This window comes from Malus domestica, chromosome 15 (genome assembly GCF_042453785.1).
Source record: "Malus domestica chromosome 15, GDT2T_hap1".
Taxonomy (NCBI): Eukaryota; Viridiplantae; Streptophyta; class Magnoliopsida; order Rosales; family Rosaceae; genus Malus; species Malus domestica.
The window spans coordinates 30,837,295-30,856,554 of NC_091675.1; the positions used below are offsets into that span (position 1 = coordinate 30,837,295).

Sequence of the window (19,260 nt, forward strand, 5' to 3'; positions counted from 1 at the left end):
CAACGGGTCACCAATGGTAGTATCCAAGATCGCATCATAATCACGTTACAACACAAAATCTTTCAAAAAAATCAATATTCCATTGCCCAAAGGCCTGAGAAATCAACGAGTTAGCCCTCAAATTTCTAGTGACTGGCACCATACATTGCGGTTCCAGCTAACCCAAGGGGACATGTGGTAACCATCTATCCTTCCACACCCAAACCTCATGACCATTCATAATCTGCCAATGAGAGCCCCTAAGTAAGATATCTCGTCCCACCAGTAAACTAGACTAGGCCCAAGAAGCAGGCATGCCCTCCCCTCTTAGATTCAAGGAAAGCAATTAGAAAAATAACAAGCTTTAAGAACTTACGCCCACAATGTATGCGGCTCCTGTTCCAATGACAACTGAGGGCCTAAGTTAATTATTATTACTAGTGTATGTGTATGTATAAAATGATTTTGAGTCCTATAATTCATGCAGATTTGAATTACTGTGGCTAAAACCCAAGTGATGCCTAAGAATATGGATTTACAGATTACAATTCCACCACCCAATACACCTAATCTTAAAACCAAGGTAAAAACTTGAGATTAAAGCATTTGAAAAACGCTACTGCATTTGTTTATGAAGCGGTGATGGGATAAAAACAATGGGAATGCAATTCAGATAAAGCACGCAAGGATTAAAACCAACTTGATTTCTATTGTAAGAGAAATAAGCATATTGGTTTAACATTTCAATCTCAAATAAGCACAAAAACACCGTAACATATGAGTTACTTACTTCATCTAATCTTGTCTGCTCACATTACTTCCCGATTCCAGATTGCTTGTTTGACCAATTCATCAAACACGACTCCATATATGTATGCACATTACACTCTCAATCAACGAGTTGTGGAAAACAAGTTGTAGAACATTGATTTTGGATTTTTATTTTTAAACTAGGTGTAAAGATAAATTTGCATATTATATTAGGTTTGTGAGGGTAGTTTAGGTAGTAAAATTGGTTTAAAGAGATATTGATAATTTAATTAAAAACTATATGGGTGTAATAAATAAGTTGGGTGTAGAAAGAGGTTATATGAGTTCAAATAAAATTTCCCAAACATATTTAGTGGGTTTGAACTTTGAAGTTTTAGTTAGTTGAAAAATTATACATAATATTTATCTAGATATTTGGTTAAAGGTCTTGAATTCGATTTCTTTTTTTGTTGATTAAAAAATCATGTTGAAATTAATGGATTTTTTAAATTTTATTTGTGTTAGTAACTTGGTGTTCCTTATCTTTTCGATGTAAAAAATAAATTTCTTAGTTCCAAACATTTACACTCTCAATTTTTTTTCTTGGACATATGAAATGAGATCGAACCTATACTCTATCACATTTTCTTTTTCGCATCGTCACCTGAACTTGTAGAAAGAGATATTGGTCAATAAATGTCATGAAAGATATGTGCACCTAATACAAAAAGATAAGTTTAGTTGGGGACCATCTTCTGATGGGATTTTAAAGTTATATTTTAAGTTAGTTTTGAGTTAGTTTTGAAGAACATGTTATATTTTTAAAGAATATGTTATATTTTAAAGTTAGTTTTGAGTTTAATTTTTTAAAATAATCCAACCAAACAAGTTTTTAATACCTAAAACTTGAAAAGTGTTTTGAGTTTAAAATGTTGAATTCAAGTACGGTCCTAAACTTTTTACATGACTTGACTACTACTACGAAATCATCTAAATAATCAAAAAAGACTTGCTCGATTTTCTTACATTTATGATAATTTTAACAATTGTTCTTATGCTACAGTTGCTACTCATTTCTGAAAGTGTATTTCCTACTAGACAAGTAATCATACTTTCAGAGAAGTCAAGAGTTTTCATATAATAGTTCCTCGATTACGATTGGATGAGTTTGGTAATAAGATCTTATAGAAGATCTCTTTGTGAGTTTTGCTCTCCGTTAATTAAAAAACAATCACTCTCTTGTAATTATGTTGTTAGAACATAGGCTGCACCACTTTCAGATGGGTCATGAAGAACCTACTTTTGCCTCTTTTTTTTTTCTGTTTTTTTTCTTCAAACAATCAATATTATCTTTACTAAGAAAAGGAAATGGGCTTAGCCTCATTCAAATTTGTCTTTGGCGAAAATCGAAGTTAAGACTTTTACTTATAAATGAAGAAGAATATCACTAGATCGTAGTATTAAGTGGTTATTTTGTTGTTTGGATTTTGGTTTCCATCATCAATACGTGATTTGTTACATATCACATGTAAATATTAATTGATAGACAATGTTATGTGTCGACCTTCATTAGGAGGCTTGAGCGTGAGAGCATCTCTAAAAACCTTTTATCCAAACCTTTCTCTTGTCGGAATATAGTGATGGCATAAAATGCCTCTTTGTCTAGTATTACATGATTGAACTACCTCATGCTATTACCTTTTCTTCTTGCATGCGCACCGCACATATTTCATTTCATTTTAACACATAATCTAGACTCCTTTCTGCTCGTAATTTAAAACAAAAATTCATATGTATGTAAGAAATGCCAACTACGTACATCTCCCAAACCTAGTTGTGTAATTTTAACACATGATTCATATTTATTTGCCACTTTTAGAGAAATAATATTAATAAAACTTTATAATATGTAAAATGATTGTACCATGTGTCCACACAATAATACACTCATATTACTCGTATGTCTTGTAAGGAATTCGTCGAACTTTCGTTCACATTATTATTTTTGTATTACAGCGATAGCATTAGAGCAACTCTAGCCCTTCCAATTGTCCTTGCAATTCTGTGATTCAAACCCCCAACCCCAACAAAAACAGTTTCAGCCCACACAAATCAATAGAGCTGTAGTCATGCTAACATCATCATGAAAAAATAAATTTACTGGTGAAGGTGTCGCAACAAGAGAGGGTGGGCAAGGGCGGAGTCTGGCTTCCCTGCGGTCGAGAAATTCAGATTAGAATACGAAGTGGAGGAATCCGGCTTCTCTGGGGTAAAGAAAGGAAGCTGGGGAGGCCTTCCCATGATTTCTGAGTTTTGAGAGGGGGGAGAGAGAGAGCGAGAGATCTATGGTTGACATTAAAGAAGCCAAGATTGAGTCATCAAAGTGTTGATAAATACTAATTGTAGTTTGTTTGGTTTGTCTGTAAATTGTTAGTTTTGTTAAGGACATAAATGTAATATGTCAGATTGCCCACAACTATATATAACAAACTCTGTGTAATTATTCATTGGATTGAATAATAAGAAATCATTCTGTTTCTATATGGTATCAAAGCCTTTTTCACCTAATGGTTTTCTCTCTCTCGATCCTCTTCGCTTCCAATTTCTGACTTTTCTTCTCAATCTCTGCTGCGATTCTTCTCTAATCTTCTTCGATCGTATCTTCGATTGCATCTTTGATCTTGTTGATTGGTGTATTTCTCTCTGCCATCAGAAATGGCGTCACCGTCAAAATTGTCTTCTCCCATTGAGTCGGTGCAAGCTGCAAACCTTAATTTCTCCAGTTCTACGACGCCTTCGAATTTGTATGCCTCTCTTACCATACAAAACATTGGAAGTATGGTGCCAATCAAACTCAAACGCTCCAATTATCTTCCATGGCATGCATTATTTGCCCCAATTCTGCGCAGGTATAAGCTTCTGAGTATTATCGATGGTACTGAGGTTTGTCCCTCCCCTCTTCTTCCTGATCGTTCTATTAATCCAGCCTTTGAAATTTGGTATGAGAAAGATCAGAATCTTCTCATCTGGTTGAATTCTACTTTGTCTGAAGAAGTGATTCCTTTCACTGTTGGTGTCTCATCGTCTCGGGATCTATGGCTTAAACTTGAGCAACGTTTTGGAGGTGTCTCTGATGCTCACATTCATCAGTTACGATCTCGTCTTCAGTCTATTCAGAAAGGTTCACAGTCAATTTCTGATTATCTTCAACAGATCAAGGAAATTTCTGATGCCTTGATGGCAGCTAGTGCTCCCGTCACCGATCGTGATCTAATTGCAGCTACACTGGCTGGCTTACCTGATGAGTTTGAATCTTTTACTGATTCACTTCTTCTTCGTCTGTCCACCACTACCCTAGATGAATTGCATGGTTTATTACTCACCAAAGAACTCTCAATGTCTCGAAGGAAGAAAGCTATTTCATCTAGCCTCATAAAGCTTTTCCACGCATTTGCTGCTCAATTGTAGCCTTCTCTCTTGCCTACACAACCACCACATCAAGCGCTTGCTGTTCAACCTCAACCTTTTTGTGGAAATTATCGTGGAAATCATCGTGGCAATTATAGAGGCACTGCTCGTGGACATCGTGGCAACTTTAAACGCAATAATTTCCGTGGCAATAATTTTCGTGCTAATACTTTTCGTGGTGGCCACTCTCAAGGCTCTAGTGCTCTCACTTGTCAAATTTGTGGATCACACAGTCATGAAGCTATTGACTGTTTTGATCGCATGAATCCGGATATTTTTGGCAAAGTTCCTCCAGCCAAACTTGCTGCTATGTGTGCACATTTTTCCTCAAAGCCTGCTCCTTCTTGGCTTATTGATTCAGGTGCAACTTCACACATTACAAATGACATTTCTAACATTTCATCTCCTGCTCCTTATTGTGGTGAAGACAAGGTTTACATTGTTGATGGTAAAGGTTTGAAAATTAACAACATTGGTTCCTCTTTTTTACACACTCCCTCTGCTACTTTTAAGCTGCAAAATGTTCTTCATGTACCACAAATGCAGCACAATTTACTTTCTGCATATCAATTTCTCAAAGATAATTACTGTTCTTTGACACTTCATTCTGATGGATCCTTTGTAAATGATCGTTCTACGGGGAAGACGCTTTTGCGGGGACCGGTTAAGGATGGTTTTTATCCCCTGCAATGTTCATCTCCATCACCTCCATGCTCTGCTGCTCCAACTATTGCCTTAATCAGTCTCAAAGCACCGGTTTCAGTATGGCACAGTCGTTTTGGCCATCCTTCTTCATTCATATTCAAGCGTGTTCTGTCAAAGAATAAAATTTCTATTACTGGACGACCTTCAGTGGACTTTTTTTTGTTCCAACTGTGCTTTTGCAAAAAGTCATAAGCAATCCTTCAGTTCTACTAGTTCTACTTCTTCTTCCAGTTTAGAACTTTTACATTGTGATCTTTGGGGCCTTGCTCCTGTTATGTCAGCAAGTGGTTATAGGTACTATCTGTTACTTGTGGATGACTATAGTAAATACAGTTGGTTCTTTCCATTAAAGTCCAAGTTTGAAGTGTATTCTGTAATAGTTGAGTTCAAGAGTTATGTAGAAAATCTTCTTGGTAATAAAATCAAAGTTTTTCGTTCTGATTCAGGGGGTGAATTTACTAGTATTGCACTACAGAATTTTCTCAACACTCATGGTATTATTCATCAATTTAGTTGTCCACACACACCTGAACAGAATGGTTGTGTTGAACGGAAACATCGTCATCTTGTAGAGACTGCTCGTACCCTTTTGGTTGCTTCTAATGTACCTCATGTTTTCTGGGTAGAAGCCTTTTCCACTGCTATATACTTGATTAATCGACTTCCAATTTCTGGCATATTGCAATCTCCATGGGAGTTATTATTTCATATTTTACCTGATTACAGTCGACTCAAAGTATTTGGTTGCAGCTGTTTTCCATGGCTTAAGCCTTACACAACCTCCAAACTGGACAGTAAAAGTAAATACTGTGTGTTCTTGGGGTACAGTCTTCAACATAAGGGATACCGATGCTTAGATCCTTTAACGCAGCGGGTCTATATATCTCGCCATGTTGTTTTTGATGAATCAACATTTCCATTTCAGCACTCTCAACCATTGTCCAAGTGTGATTCTCGGATAAATGCAGCCTCTCCAATTGTTCCCTCCATGGATTTGCAGTTTACTATTCCTAAGAGTACATCCCCTCATCTTTCTGCACCTGTCTCATCAGTTCATCATGGTGTGTGTCTTCTGCTGACTTGCACACCCATAATGCTCCTACTCCGCATGCTATCAATCCTTTTTCACATGTTGCTCCTGTTCATCCACCTACTGCCACTACTGACACACATGCTGCTACTACTGATCATTCACCGATTGCCACTATTGACTTACATGCCACTACTGTTGACTCACATGCCCCTACTGTTGACTCACATGCTGCTCCGGTTCCTCATGTTTCTGCTACTGTGCACGATAGTCATCCTATGACTACATGGTCAAAAGTAGGAATTTTCAAACCCAAAGCATTCTTGGCAACCAACCATCCTTTTCCCTCTTCCATTGAGTTCGTCCCCAATACTTATTTGCAGGCTTCTAAGCATGCTCACTGGAGAACTGCCATGCAAGAAGAGTTTAATGCTTTGCAATCTACAGGCACTTGGGTTCTTGTCCCTTCTTCTCCTCTTCACAATGTTGTTGGTTGTAAATGGGTTTTCCGGATTAAGAAACATCCTGATGGTTCTATTGATCGATACAAGGCTCGGCTTGTTGCAAAAAGTTTTCACCAACAAGAGGGCATTAACTATAAGGAAACTTTCAGCCCTGTAGCCAAGCCTGTTTCTATTCGTATACTATTGTCTCTTGCTGCTCAGTTTAATTGGTTTTTAAATCAGTTAGATATTAGTAATGCTTTCTTGCATGGGGATTTACAAGAAGATGTTTTTATGCAACAGCCTCCTGGGTTCAGTGATCCCTCATTTCCCAATCATGTTTGCAAGCTTAAAAAATCCCTTTATGGTCTTAAACAAGCTCCCAGGGCTTGGCTTGACAAATTATTTCAAGTGTTGCGCTCCTTTAGTTTTGAGCAGTCATCTTCAGATGCTTCTCTGTTTGTTTTACAAGCTCCAACCTTGGTTATAATTTTTGTTTATGTTGACAATATCTTAGTCACTGGCCCCAATGCTAATCTTTGTCAACATTTTATCAACAAACTGAGCATTGTCTTTCCAGTTAAAGATATGGGCTCCTTACACTATTTTTTGGGTCTTGAAGTGCACAGATCTTCTGAGGGTATATTTTTACATCAAGGAAAATATTTACTTGATCTCTTTCAAAAGACCAACATGGATGGCGCCAAACCCTGTTCCACTCCTTTAGGGACGGCCAAACTTGATCATACAGGTTTACTTTTGTCTAATCCCACAGAGTATCGATCCTTAGTGGGTGCATTGCAATATCTCACCTTGACACGACCAGACATATCTTTTGCAGTGAATCAAGTATGTCAATTCATGCATGCTCCACGAGATTCTCATCTTCAAGCTGCTAAAAGAATTCTCAGGTTTTTGAAAGGTACTATTACCCATGGATTATGGTTTAAACCAGGAAATCTTCATCTTACAGCATATTCAGATGCTGATTGGGCAGGGTGTACCTTTGACAAAAGGTCCACTAGTGGCTACTGCGTCTTTCTTGGTTCTAATTTGATCAGTTGGAGTGCCAAGAAACAGTCAACGGTTGCACGCTCATCTACTGAAGCTGAGTACCGGTCTTTAGCTCACACATCGGCAGAAATCACATGGATCTGTAAAGTTTTCAGAGATATCGGTTTTTCACTACCTCAGATTCCTCATCTTTGGTGTGATAATATCTCTACAATCTCTTTAGCTTCTAATCCTATTTTCCATGCCCGGACTAAACATATTGAAATTGACTATCATTACATCCGTGAACTTGTTCTTGCTCATCTTATCAAGCTTCAATATGTTTGTAGTCAAGATCAATTGACCGACATTCATACCAAATCTCTGTCCCGGCAGCGATTTCTCTATCTTCAATCCAAGTTGTCTCATGGTCCTTTTGATGCTTCCAAGTTCAGCTTGAGGGGGTGTAAAGAAGCCAAGATTGAGTCATCGAAGTGTTGATAAATACTAATTGTAGTTTGTTTGGTTTGTCTGTAAATTGTTAGTTTTTTTAAGGGCATAAATGTAATATGTCAGAATGCCCACAACTATATATAACAAACTCTGTAATTATTCATTGGATTGAATAATAAGAAATCATTCCGTTTCTATGGACATTAATATTTGTTTTTACGAAATACCTTTCTTTGACCAGTGTGTGTCGTATACAATCTATCTGATAAGAGATACAAAGGCAGACAAGTATACACGCTGTTGTGTGTAAATTTCTGTCTGAGTTGACATATTCAAGACCGTATCTCTTATTCTTTGTCCAACAGAACAGACGATATGGATAAGAATTAACAAAAACAGGAAACTCAATTAACTTGCTCCTAAATAAGACAGATTACAAATTACATCCGTTGGCAGTTGCCCTTTGGGTTCGTTAACTCCCCAGTCCCCCCCCCCCCCCCCCTCTCATCACGGCAAAATTCACGATCCCTGAAAGCAACGGCTGCGATTACATCACCACCCAATAAAATAAAATAAAACCATTTAAATAATCAACATGTTTTGGGTACAACATATCCAAAACCAAAACGCAGAAGAGGTGTATAAATATAGCAACATATTATATATCTCTCTGTGTGTATATATATATGTATATGTATGTATATATTCCAATGACATCCAAGTTGGTAATTGTGGTGGGAATTTGGGTTTCCTATATTGATCCTCCAAGAATAACCACCTCCTAAAGATATCCCATTTTTACTTTCTCTAAAAATTTGCCCTCTGCATTTTTTCTTCTTATTCTCCTGCCTTCTCTCTCTCTCTCTCTCTCTCTCTCTCTCCCTCCCTCCACAACTCAATGTAGTTGAGTCTTTTCCTCCTTTTGTATTCAGGAGGGCCTCTTCTTTCTTCTTCTGGTTTAGTGGGGTCCCATTCCGGAATTCCTACTCTGTAATTTGGGAAACCCTGCGAAGCCTAACCATGGCGGTGGAAGGTATGCTCTGCCCCTCCTCTGTTTTTACTTTTCCTTTTTTTGTGTGTTTGCGGCGGCCGGTCGGTTGTTGTGACCCTGCGTGGTCGGTTGCAGGGAAACTGATCGGCTGCGAAAAAGGAATGGGAAGTTTTGGTGTATCAACCTGAAAAGGCAAAAGAAAAGTTTAGGAACAAAATTTTGTATATGCTTCTCCTCCTCCTCTTCCTTTTTTGGCTTGTGTTGCAGCCCTTCAAGGGTTTTTGTATTTTTCAATCTTTCATTGCTATATATTTATTAACTCGGGCGATGTTCTAATTAATCTAACTTAAATTACGAGATTTGTTGCTCAAAATTGGGTTGCAAAAGGACGAGCACGCTGTTCTACACAATTGCGCTAAATTGCGATATTCTAACCAATCTAATCATTCGTTGTCATTTTGGTTCCTGAAAAACCGAAAATAAAACATAGAATCTTAAGATGGTCAGAAATTTGTCTTTGTTTTGCTTTTGCTCTGTTTTTTTTTTTTTTTTTTTTTGTTTTGTTTTGTTCATTGCATAACGATTTGGTGGCGCATTGCAATGACAGAGACCGTAGGAGAAACTAAAGGAAACCCAGAAATGGAATCAGAATCACAAGGCGGTCTGAGGAAGATGGAGTCGTGCGAGGAAGACCCGTCACCGAGGGGCGTGTTGGAAATCCCTGTCACCGACTCGGACTACAGCGGCAGCAGCTGCGCCTCGTCATCTTGTTCCGAAAAGACGATGGGCCAGCACCGGACGCTAATGCGCAGCAACGGGTTGCAGAGGAGAGGCAAGGGAATGTTCGATGCCTTGAAGAAGAAGTCGGCGAGGCGGTTTTCGACCATTCCAATATTAGCTGCCAGCTACGAACTGTCCAGGAGAAACTTGAGGAGGAGACTGGCTCGGATTTGGAGCACCGAGGAGGAGGAGGAGGAGGAGGAGGAAGGAGCTGATGAGATGTCGGTTACGAAGCCGTCATGGAGGAACTTTGATTACGCTGAGCTTGCTGCTGCTACTGGCAATTTCAAACCTGGTGAGCCATTGTTTTCCATTATGTTATTCATACAAGTCCGTCTCGGTTTTTAGTCCAACTTTTCGACTAAATTTTGTTTGGAAATCAATTGTGGGACCTGGCTGCTTTACCACTACTCTAGTATCATAGATTCAGCTAACTAGGATTAGGTTTATGCTTTCAACGACCTCTTCTTTATAATATAAAATCAAAAGTATAATTAAAAACATTCTTTTTATTATTGAGTAAGGGCGATGGGGAGAGTGATAATCCCCATGCGGAAAGTGTTAGGACATACTAAAATGAAAGGCTAATCCTTGAGCTTGCGTTACTTTTTTTTCAAATAAAAAAGTATCATTCATTTTATAAATTTAATAGACACAGAATACTTATGTATGTTAGAAACAAAAGAAACATTTGGCTTCGTATTACTGCTAATTAATTATGTAGGTTGTCATTGCAATTGACTTTACCTTTGGCACGATTCTGATTTTTACTGCTACTAACTATATTGTTGGACCCATTTTTGTCAAAATATTTCCAATTTATGTTTCTGTTTTGACAGCAAAAACGATTTCTTTAGTCTTTGGGGAGTGATTTTGGCACTTTTGGTTCAGCTTCTGGCATTCCAAATCGATTTTCTATAGTTTATCTACGCCGCGCGAATAATTGAAGTGGTTAGTTTTTTCACTTATTGATCCTTGGCAGATAACCTGATTGGCAAAGGTGGGCAAGCAGAAGTCTACAAGGGGTTCTTATACAATGGAACAGTTGTAGCAGTAAAGAGGCTAATGAAGAAAGATAACGAAAAAGAAAACGAGGATCGAGTTGGCGATTTCTTGGCAGAGCTTGGGATTATTGCACACATAAGACACCCGAATGCTGCTCGCCTACTTGGCTTTGGCATCGACGGTGGTTTGCACCTTGTCCTGCAATTTTCCCCACATGGCAGCTTAGCTTCTCTACTCTTTGGTACCGCATTTGTGTTCTTGTTTTCTTAATCCGTTTGTTTCTCCAGTATCGTGTTTTAGTTTCGCTGATGAGAAGATATTCTGCGTATCAGGTACGTCAGAATGTATGGATTGGAAGATCAGGTTTAAGATAGCAATTGGGATAGCACAAGGTCTGCGATATCTCCATCACGAATGCCACAGGCGCATCATTCACCGGGACATCAAAGCCTCTAATATATTACTAACCGAAGATTATGAAGCTCAGGTATTTTTTGTCTTCTTCAGGTCTGGTTAACTTCTCATCTATGGATTTTCTAAACGTAATCGGAGTTCTATTTAACTGTAATTGCAGATATCTGATTTTGGACTAGCAAAGTGGCTCCCAGAAAAATGGACTCACCACGTTGTATTCCCTATTGAAGGCACATTCGGGTTAGTTCGCAGTTTCAATTGTTCGTTTGTTATGATTGCTAACTTTCATCTGTCATACGTTTTCAGGCTTACGAACCTTCAAGTGTTTCAGGTACTTGTCTCCAGAGTACTTCATGCATGGAATTGTCGACGAGAAGACTGATGTGTTTGCATATGGGGTTTTATTACTGGAGCTCCTGTCAGGTCGGCGTGCAGTTGATTCAACTCAGCAAAGCCTTGTGATATGGGTAAGCAAATGTTATGTAAAACTTACTGTGTTTACGCCCCTTTTGCCTTTACGAAATTCAGAAGTGGAAAAGCGGTTAGAATTAGGATAGATCGTGAGTTCAATCCCATCTCCATGTATCATAAGATTGCAAGTTCGATAGTCAATTTTTCTCTCGTGTTATACGTAGGCAAAGCCGCTTCTAGATGCGAGTAATATGAAGAAGCTAGCAGATCCTCGGCTGGAGGATGCATATGATCCGATTGAGATGAAAAGAGCCATGGTAACGGCTTCAATGTGCATCAGTCACCAATCCACAAAGCGTCCATACATGAATCGGGTATGATATCAGTTTCTTGTTTCCAGTTAATTTGTTTGCTCAACCGTTGTGCAAGTTTGACGAATGTTGATAATTTGTGAGCGTGCAGGTAGTGCAGATCCTGAAGGGCGAGGATGGCGTTGCAGATCAGTTGAGAAAGAAGTCTACAGCAGTGAGATCACTGGTCCTAGAGGCATGTGACTTGGAAGATTACACTTGTTCGAACTACCTCACCGATCTCAACCGCTACCGGCAATTGGTGTTGGATCAGTAGACTGCCGTTGCTCTTTCTCCTGCAGCCTCTCGTTGTTGTTGCATTGCAGCTATCAGGGTGAAAGTTTTGGGATTGTAGTCCCCTTTTGCTGTATCTTTCCTCAGGCACTCGAACTGAAGCAACTGTTGATTGATAGCTACATATTTGTAGAGAATACTAGGAAAAGTGGCATTTTGTTATTGTTGTGGCATGATATGTTATGTTGTGAAACGATGAATTAGAAAATTGTACATTCAGACGTTGGACGCAGCTAATGCTCTACTGGTTGAACGATCGAGATTGATAACCTGGCAACATAACATACCGTGATATCTAGCAAAAAGAAGTTACTTTTAACAAAGTGTAGCCCATGATGGGTGTGTTTATGTTATCTCTTCATGTAAACAATTCTGAATCAAGTTGAATGTTTTCCTTGATCAATTTGTCATTCAATCTTTGCATTGGTTCATTAATGTAATAATTGAAAATTTTGGGACCCAAACGAAAATAAATATTTGCAGAAGCACCCTGCACATCATTATACACAAACACCAACCAGTAAATTTACCACCAAGGTTCAGTTCGCCTCTGTTCTCTGTACGAAACTCAAATCAACGACCCAGATCCAATTGGATTCAATCACCGCCGTTCGATCTAATGACACCGGAGGTAGTGCTGCAGGTCGGCCTTCTGATCCTAACCCTAGCGATGTTCTTCGCCATACACAACCTCTCCAGAAACGTCCTGACCAAGCTCCGAACCAACAACCGAGCCAACCTCCAATCGACCCGCCACTTCGTCCACGGGTCGCATCTCCTGACCCGAGCCCGATCCACTCCTCACAAGGCACAATCTCAGGCCCACGCCAAAAACGCCCTGACCGAGGCCGAGAAGGCGCTGTCTCTGTCGCCCAGGGACCCGGGCCCACACATCCTCAAAGCCCTGTCGCTCGATCTCTTGGGGCACAAAACGTCGGCGCTGAAATCGCTCGACGCGGCTCTGTCGCCGCCTTGCGTGAAGTCGCTCTCGGAGAAGGAGCGCGGGGACGCTTTGGTGAAGAGGGCCGAGTTGAAGCTCGGGCTGAACCGGAGGCGCCGGGTGGACTCGGCGGTTGAAGACCTGGTGGATGCGGTCAAGCTGGGTCGGGCGGAGGGGGATGCGACGGCATTTTGTCTTTTGGGTCAGTGTTACGAGAGGAAGGGCATGAGGGATGAAGCCATAGACGCATTTGAGCGGGCCTTGACGGTTGATTCCGGGTCGGATTTGGCCAGTCAAGGCTTGGATCGCTTAGGATCCTAGCCCATGAAATTGGTATAATTTGATGGATTGTATGAACTTTTCGGGTTTAAAGGCCCATATTTTTGTAACAAAGTATTTGTAAGATTTGTTTTTCCTTGAGCAGCAGTATGTAGTGAATTTTCTGTCACATGGTAAAAATATACAGAATAAGCCTTGGTTGTAGCACACGTAGAGTGGATTAGGCAAGTTGGTTAGAGCATATCTCTTTTTGCACCCGAGTTCAAAATCTTTTGTTTTAGTTCAAAGTTGTTTAAATATCGTCTTAGCAAATTCATATTAGGCAAGTTGGCTAGAGAGTTGCGCATTGTGTTGTCCTTAGTTTTTTGCCCTACCGATCAGTCCGACAACCAGTCCGGCATCGGCAGCTCGAACCTCTGCCCCGGGCCTTCTCTGATCTGAATTCATATATTATATGTGGAGATGAAAAACGAACAAAATCAAAGAGAATGCAAGCGTGGAAAGACATCCAAAGAGAAAATTCTTAAACAAAGTAATGGACAACAACATTCCACATTTCCCACCGTAGATACAAAACCCAGCTTCCTACCGTCTATCCAGAACTTTAGCCTCCAAACAAAAAACCTCCTATGCCTTTCCTAATCCTAAATCCTAAGGTTGAGAGGTGGATTGGAGTGAGGGTCAGATGTTGGTCAGCCGGATAATGTTAGCGGCTAACATGCTAATGCAACAAGTTCTGTTAAATCCTATCGCCGACGACTACTGTTTGGTACTCTTATCAATGGGATTGGTGATTAGGCCAAATGTAAAACTCAGCTGGCTGCTGCGGCATCATGCTCATCTGAGTTGCAATGTTAGGGTTTAGTCCAGCTGAATCCGACGCGCCATGGTAGTTGGGTTGAAATTGGTGGAAGAGGTGGTGATAGTAAGTGCTGGCAGCTGCAGCATCGTATGGGATCCCACATGGTATGGATTGAACTGGCTGCATGGAAGTGAAATTGATGTTGCTGCCAATGCTGCATTGAGGATGCTGCTGATCATGGTTCACAGATGGTCTCTGCTCTTCTGCTTCGAGTGAGAGCTTTAAGCGCTTTGCTGCCCCGCCAACAGGAAGAGAACTCTTGCCAATAGCTTCAACGTCGTATCGGTTCATCTCAAAATTTGTAACCGCATTAATACCCCTAAACTTTATGGCCGCTATATCATACGCCTCAGCGGCCTCCTCTTCAGTAGCTGTCCACAATAAAAGGCCAGGACATTATCAAAATGTGCAGGATAATTCTCTTCCAAAGACCAGGAAGCATCCAATTTCAATGTGGTGCGGTATCAGACGAATCCAGATAAAAACTAACAAATCAATCAGGGTATCTAAAGAATTCATGCTTAGGGAGACTTGAATTTGTCTCAAGTAATCAGTATGTCACTGTGAAGTAATTTTAAGCCAAAAAAGTACTATAGAGATCCAAACAAAACATGCTGGTTAAAGTCGTTACCGAATGTTCCAAGGTATAGGTCTTTGTTCCCGGCAACACGGCCTATTCTTGCTTGCCATCTGCCTTGTTGATGATGCCTGCAATATTGAATTAAACAATGCATAAATGAAATACAACTTGCTTATGTAACATATATAACAATTCAGGGTTTAGGAAACAAAATGTAACGAAGAATGATTTGAATATCGATGTACTGACCTTGTAACCCCTCTGTAAATAGAAGCACCTCTTGAAAAACCACTGCTTTTCCTGCAAGTGAAAAATTGGGGAGAAATGTTTAATTAACCGCACATAACATACGCGGGGGGAGGGGGGGGGGGGAATTCCAAAGGGGGTCGGTCAGAGCAAACCTTCTGAGAGAGGCAATGAATTCTTGCTTGGTCATATGCTGCATATCTTCCAGTTCTTTGCTGTAAGTTGAAACCTGAGAATTTGAAAACCAAATTGTTAAGTACTTCGCCGCCCACCTTCTCAGTACTAAAGAACATTCGAAATATTAGAATTAATTCTTGGTGCATTACAGGGAAGTTGGTGGTCGCGGTAGGACCCCAGTATTTGAGAGCAGCCAAATCATAAGCCCTTGCTGCCTTATCTTCCTTGTCATATCCACCTGAAAATTTCACAAAGTTTAATCAGCTTTTAAATATAAGTCACATAATTAGAAGCAAATTTATTTTTATAAATATAAATTTCTTACCCAAGTAAACTGTAGAACCGGATCAGTAGTTGAGTGACAGCAATATATCCATAATCCCACATTTTATGCAAACAAGTCAAAAGAATTCAACATCAGCTTAAATAGCAGTCAAAATTTTCAGCTAAAATAGATAATCTTCATAGATTTGAACTTAATCAAGTTAGTTAAAACAATAATTTCTCTTTACTTTGCGCCTAAGTTTGAATTCTACTAATCATAATTTAAATGAACTTTGTATCAATTAGTGTGAAATTAGGGATAAAAGTCCCAATCACAACTACTCTTTTACTTTTTGGACTCAGCTTGTCTAAGTTACACTCCAATATTTATTTAACCTTTTACCTCACAGGCAATAGTACATGTAACTATACATGGATTTGGAACCCATCCGGATTCCTTTTATGAGAATCTTAAAGATCCTTATATTTTATTTATTTATCATAAATTGTGTGATCAAAAATCATTTTAATTTTAATTTATTTAAAATTAAACATAAACAATATTTAATAAATATTGATTGCAAAATGTATAATGAAGAGATAAATGTGAGGATCCCCCATCCTACTACACATATCAAGTTTACCAAGTATGGACCAGAATCTAGGTCTCGCACTTTATCAGGCTCCAGTCCAGGGAGGTCACTTTCAACAAGTTTCGGCGTTGATAAAGGAGTATAATATAATAACCAATTCAAGTGGGTGCTTCGGTCAAACCCAAAATTGTAGAGAGAGGGAGATGAAAGCAAAAGCAAAAGCAAAAGTTGAAGGTGGTCAGAAAAATATCAGAGTCGCTGAGCTCTGCAATTCTGTAAATTCACAGGTGCAGAAGAAGGAGATGGAAGAAACTGTGAGACAACAAAGCAAGGAAATTTAAAAACCCAGATGAACAAAATGGCGGCCCATCTGATCATGTCAAAGATTGATTGAAAGAAAGAAATATAATCAGAGAAATGAAAAGAAAAGGAAATAGGATCCTATCGGCATTCTTTTTGTGAGGATTCAAAAACTTCATCGTGTCCGTTCATTTATCATCATAAGATTAAAAATTCTCAAAAAAAAAGAAGGAAGAGACAAGAAAAGAAAAGATGGGAAACTCAGAAAACACGAAACAGTAAACGAACGTACCAATTTGTGGTACATAGATAACAGCGTCAATCAATCATGCGAGACTAGCGAGACTAGCGAGACTAATGAAAAAGAAAGTTTCTTTCCAATTAAATTTGATTCATTGGTTTTGCCTTTGTATACTGCATCTGCATGCAAGCTTCTTTTCAGAGCTACAGTTTTTACTCTATGCATTATGTGTACGAAAATGCTACGAACACACTAACATTTTTGACCGTGTATCTTCATTATCGCATCAGACCAAAGATTTAACAACTACACATAGCGGTACACAAAAACTCCAGGGCGTATTAAGATATACCGAAGCATACTAGAAAATCTCCATACCTATGAGTGTACACAATTACACATGTTCGTATACTGTATCTATTAACACAGAATGCAGAAAATGAGAGAGAGAAAGAGACCTTGACGCCCTTTCCTGGCCTGGCCCTCTCTTCTACAGCTGTTATCCCATAGATGCGCTTCATATCTACCCGTCCACCGGTGTCTGCGCCAAAAATACACACAGATAGATTCAGAGTCGCAGACGGTCTTTCTACTTTTTTATCCATTTTTATTTACTTTCTCATTAGCTTAAATTAATCAGTCAAATCCTCAAACCCCACAATTTACACAGAAAGTCGATTTAAAAGCCCAAAACCCAACATTTATTAAAAGCCCAACTCCCTTAATTATTCCCTCCCAGACGCATGCATTGCATTCCCACCAAATTTAATCAGATACCCCTTTATTTAAATATGGAAAATGTCAACATTAATTCAATAATTAATTAATTAAATGAGAAAAATGGGATTATGGGATGGATTTCTTCTTCTCACCTGGTGACCCCTCTGTAAATCGAAGTCCTCTGACCAAAAGTATCAGCAATCTTCTTTGAGCCGTCGTTGTCGACGGCGACAATGGCCTTCTTCTGATCGGAAGAGCTTTGAGTGGTGGTGACTCCAAGCGACAAAGCATTCGTCCTGCAGCTGGAGTTGTAGACCCCCAACTCGTTCCCGTTCGACTCAATGGAATGACCCCCGAACTCGGCGCAAGCGAGCTGCTGCTGATGCTGAGTCGTCCGGGCCATGGACGCGGAGTCCTCCACCTCCGAGCCCGAGTTGGTCGAAAAGGCTTGGAACCCAGTAATCGCCTTCAGATCTTCCTGCTGTTGGTGGTCGCCGCCGAAGTAGGTGGAGCTCTGGTCGTACATGTGGGTCAGGGACGATGAGTCCTGGGTCTCTGTTTGGCTATTGGAATAGCGCACCATTGATGACGAATCGCCGAGAAAGTCCTCGAGCTTCGGGATGTGCTGGGTATGGCTCTGTGGGTCGACGAACGGTGACAGATTCGGCGAATCAGACTGGCCTTGTTGCTTGCTTTGATCCTCACCGTCTGTGAAAAACACTTGGGATTTTGGGTTCGTCTGCCACCCTTAAAAAAAGAAAGAAAATAAAACAAAAACTCTGATTATTACGCACATGCAGTTTAGAGATATAGAGAGAGCATTTATATTTTCTTGCCAACCAAACAGAAATTTCTTGTACTTTTGCTCCGACTCACCTCCCTCATCAGCCAAACAGATGACAAGTTTTTCAGATTTTCACGTGACCCAAAAGTAAGATTTCAGTCGGCGATTAAAGACAAAAAAAATGTTCTTTAGTCATATTTTCTCAGTGAACACTTATCACAAACCGGTTGTAAACTATTTTCTCGGCAACCAGACAGAGCACAAAGAAAGCTGGATCGGACAAAAGAGAAAGAACCCACTTACCGTTGCTGGCATAGAAGTTGTCGAGGAAGTAGTGGGGGGAGGCGGCGGAGGACGCGTCGTAAGGGACGAAGGGAGATTGATCGGACTCAGAGGACCTCAGCATTTCCATGGGAGACATGAGAGAGAAGGACAACCAATTGCTCGCTGGAGCCATGTATTTGTATCTGACTAATAGACGTTTCGGGTTTGCTTTTTGTCAGCTTGTAATAAATCTGAGGAACCAAAAAATGGAGGAATCGTCACAAAAAGAAACTAATTAATTAAATTTTCTCAGCAAAAAAACAGCCACTTGAAAGAAAAAACCAATTTCAAATTTTTACATTTTTGTTTCTCACTCCCCCATAAAACTGAAACTGCCTCGAGCGTTACTGAAGAACGATACTCACGAGGTTAAGCTGGTAGATTAAGCTGGCTAATAAGTTTGATTAAGGACTCGTAAGCACAATGCATGCATAACCCATTTGGGTTTTAGCTCAAATGCTTCAAAGTTGAGCTAGGTTTTTAGAGAGAGAAACTTAAAGTTGAAGAGACAGAGAAGGTGAAGGAGAAGAAGGAAGAGAGAGATGAGAAAGAAGTTGTGGTTTAATATAAGAAGAGGAGAAGAAAGTGAATAATAAAAAAATGGGGGTGAATAGGACTTTTGCGGGGGGGGGGGGGGGGGGAAGAAATTTTGCCCAAAACAAGTTGCGGAAGATCCGGATTGGGCGGCTCCAGCTCTGCTGTCCCTGAGGCCATCCAGAGAGCTCGTTTTAGCTCTCTGGCCCTTCAAGATTCTTCAAGATATTAATATTTTAATGAACAATACAGGGTCATATTTGTCTTCATCTCCAACCGAGGGCCAAAGGGTCAGAGGGCTCGTTTTAGTCCTGTCACAAAAAACCGTCTCCAACCGAGGGCTAAACATA

The 19,260-nt window shown here is 39.9% G+C and overlaps 3 protein-coding genes across 3 annotated transcripts; 2 read left to right on the forward strand and 1 right to left on the reverse strand.

Moving 5' to 3' along the window:
* The first annotated feature begins 8,414 nt into the window (after positions 1-8,414).
* On the forward strand, positions 8,415-12,481 carry LOC103401530 (receptor-like cytosolic serine/threonine-protein kinase RBK1). Its single transcript, XM_008340245.4, has 8 exons — positions 8,415-8,854; positions 9,420-9,887; positions 10,575-10,838; positions 10,930-11,084; positions 11,172-11,251; positions 11,343-11,478; positions 11,647-11,796; positions 11,885-12,481. Exons 1-8 carry the CDS (start codon positions 8,842-8,844, stop codon positions 12,047-12,049), a joined length of 1,431 nt encoding a protein of 476 aa, XP_008338467.3. The 5' UTR covers positions 8,415-8,841; the 3' UTR covers positions 12,050-12,481.
* Positions 12,482-12,531: 50 nt separating this feature from the next.
* Positions 12,532-13,492, forward strand: LOC103401529 (uncharacterized). The gene has a single exon (XM_008340244.4). The coding sequence runs from the start codon at positions 12,686-12,688 to the stop codon at positions 13,325-13,327; it is 642 nt and encodes a 213-aa protein (XP_008338466.3). The 5' UTR covers positions 12,532-12,685; the 3' UTR covers positions 13,328-13,492.
* A 313-nt stretch (positions 13,493-13,805) lies between these two features.
* Positions 13,806-18,913, reverse strand: LOC103401532 (AP2-like ethylene-responsive transcription factor AIL6). Its single transcript, XM_008340246.4, has 10 exons — positions 18,676-18,913; positions 18,356-18,567; positions 17,421-18,015; positions 17,007-17,089; positions 15,476-15,484; positions 15,300-15,388; positions 15,129-15,202; positions 14,977-15,027; positions 14,779-14,855; positions 13,806-14,518 (listed from the first exon to the last, which is right to left on the reverse strand). The coding sequence occupies exons 2-10, from the start codon at positions 18,507-18,509 to the stop codon at positions 14,064-14,066; spliced, it is 1,587 nt and encodes a 528-aa protein (XP_008338468.3). The 5' UTR covers positions 18,510-18,567; positions 18,676-18,913; the 3' UTR covers positions 13,806-14,063.
* Between the last annotated feature and the right edge of the window lie 347 nt (positions 18,914-19,260).

Excerpts from the sequence above, each read along its gene's own strand:
- LOC103401529 (XM_008340244.4), top strand. The coding sequence starts at position 12,686 with ATGACACCGGAGGTAGTGCTGCAGGTCGGCCTTCTGATCCTAACCCTA.
- LOC103401530 (XM_008340245.4), top strand. Across the intron at positions 11,085-11,171 it reads CCGAAGATTATGAAGCTCAG|ATATCTGATTTTGGACTAGC; the intron begins GTATTTTTTGTC and ends CTGTAATTGCAG. Across the intron at positions 11,797-11,884 it reads AGCGTCCATACATGAATCGG|GTAGTGCAGATCCTGAAGGG; the intron begins GTATGATATCAG and ends GTGAGCGTGCAG.
- LOC103401532 (XM_008340246.4), bottom strand. The coding sequence starts at position 18,509 with ATGGCTCCAGCGAGCAATTGGTTGTCCTTCTCTCTCATGTCTCCCATG. Across the intron at positions 15,203-15,299 it reads CCGCGACCACCAACTTCCCT|GTTTCAACTTACAGCAAAGA; the intron begins GTAATGCACCAA and ends TCAAATTCTCAG. Across the intron at positions 14,519-14,778 it reads CCTATACCTTGGAACATTCG|CTACTGAAGAGGAGGCCGCT; the intron begins GTAACGACTTTA and ends TATTGTGGACAG.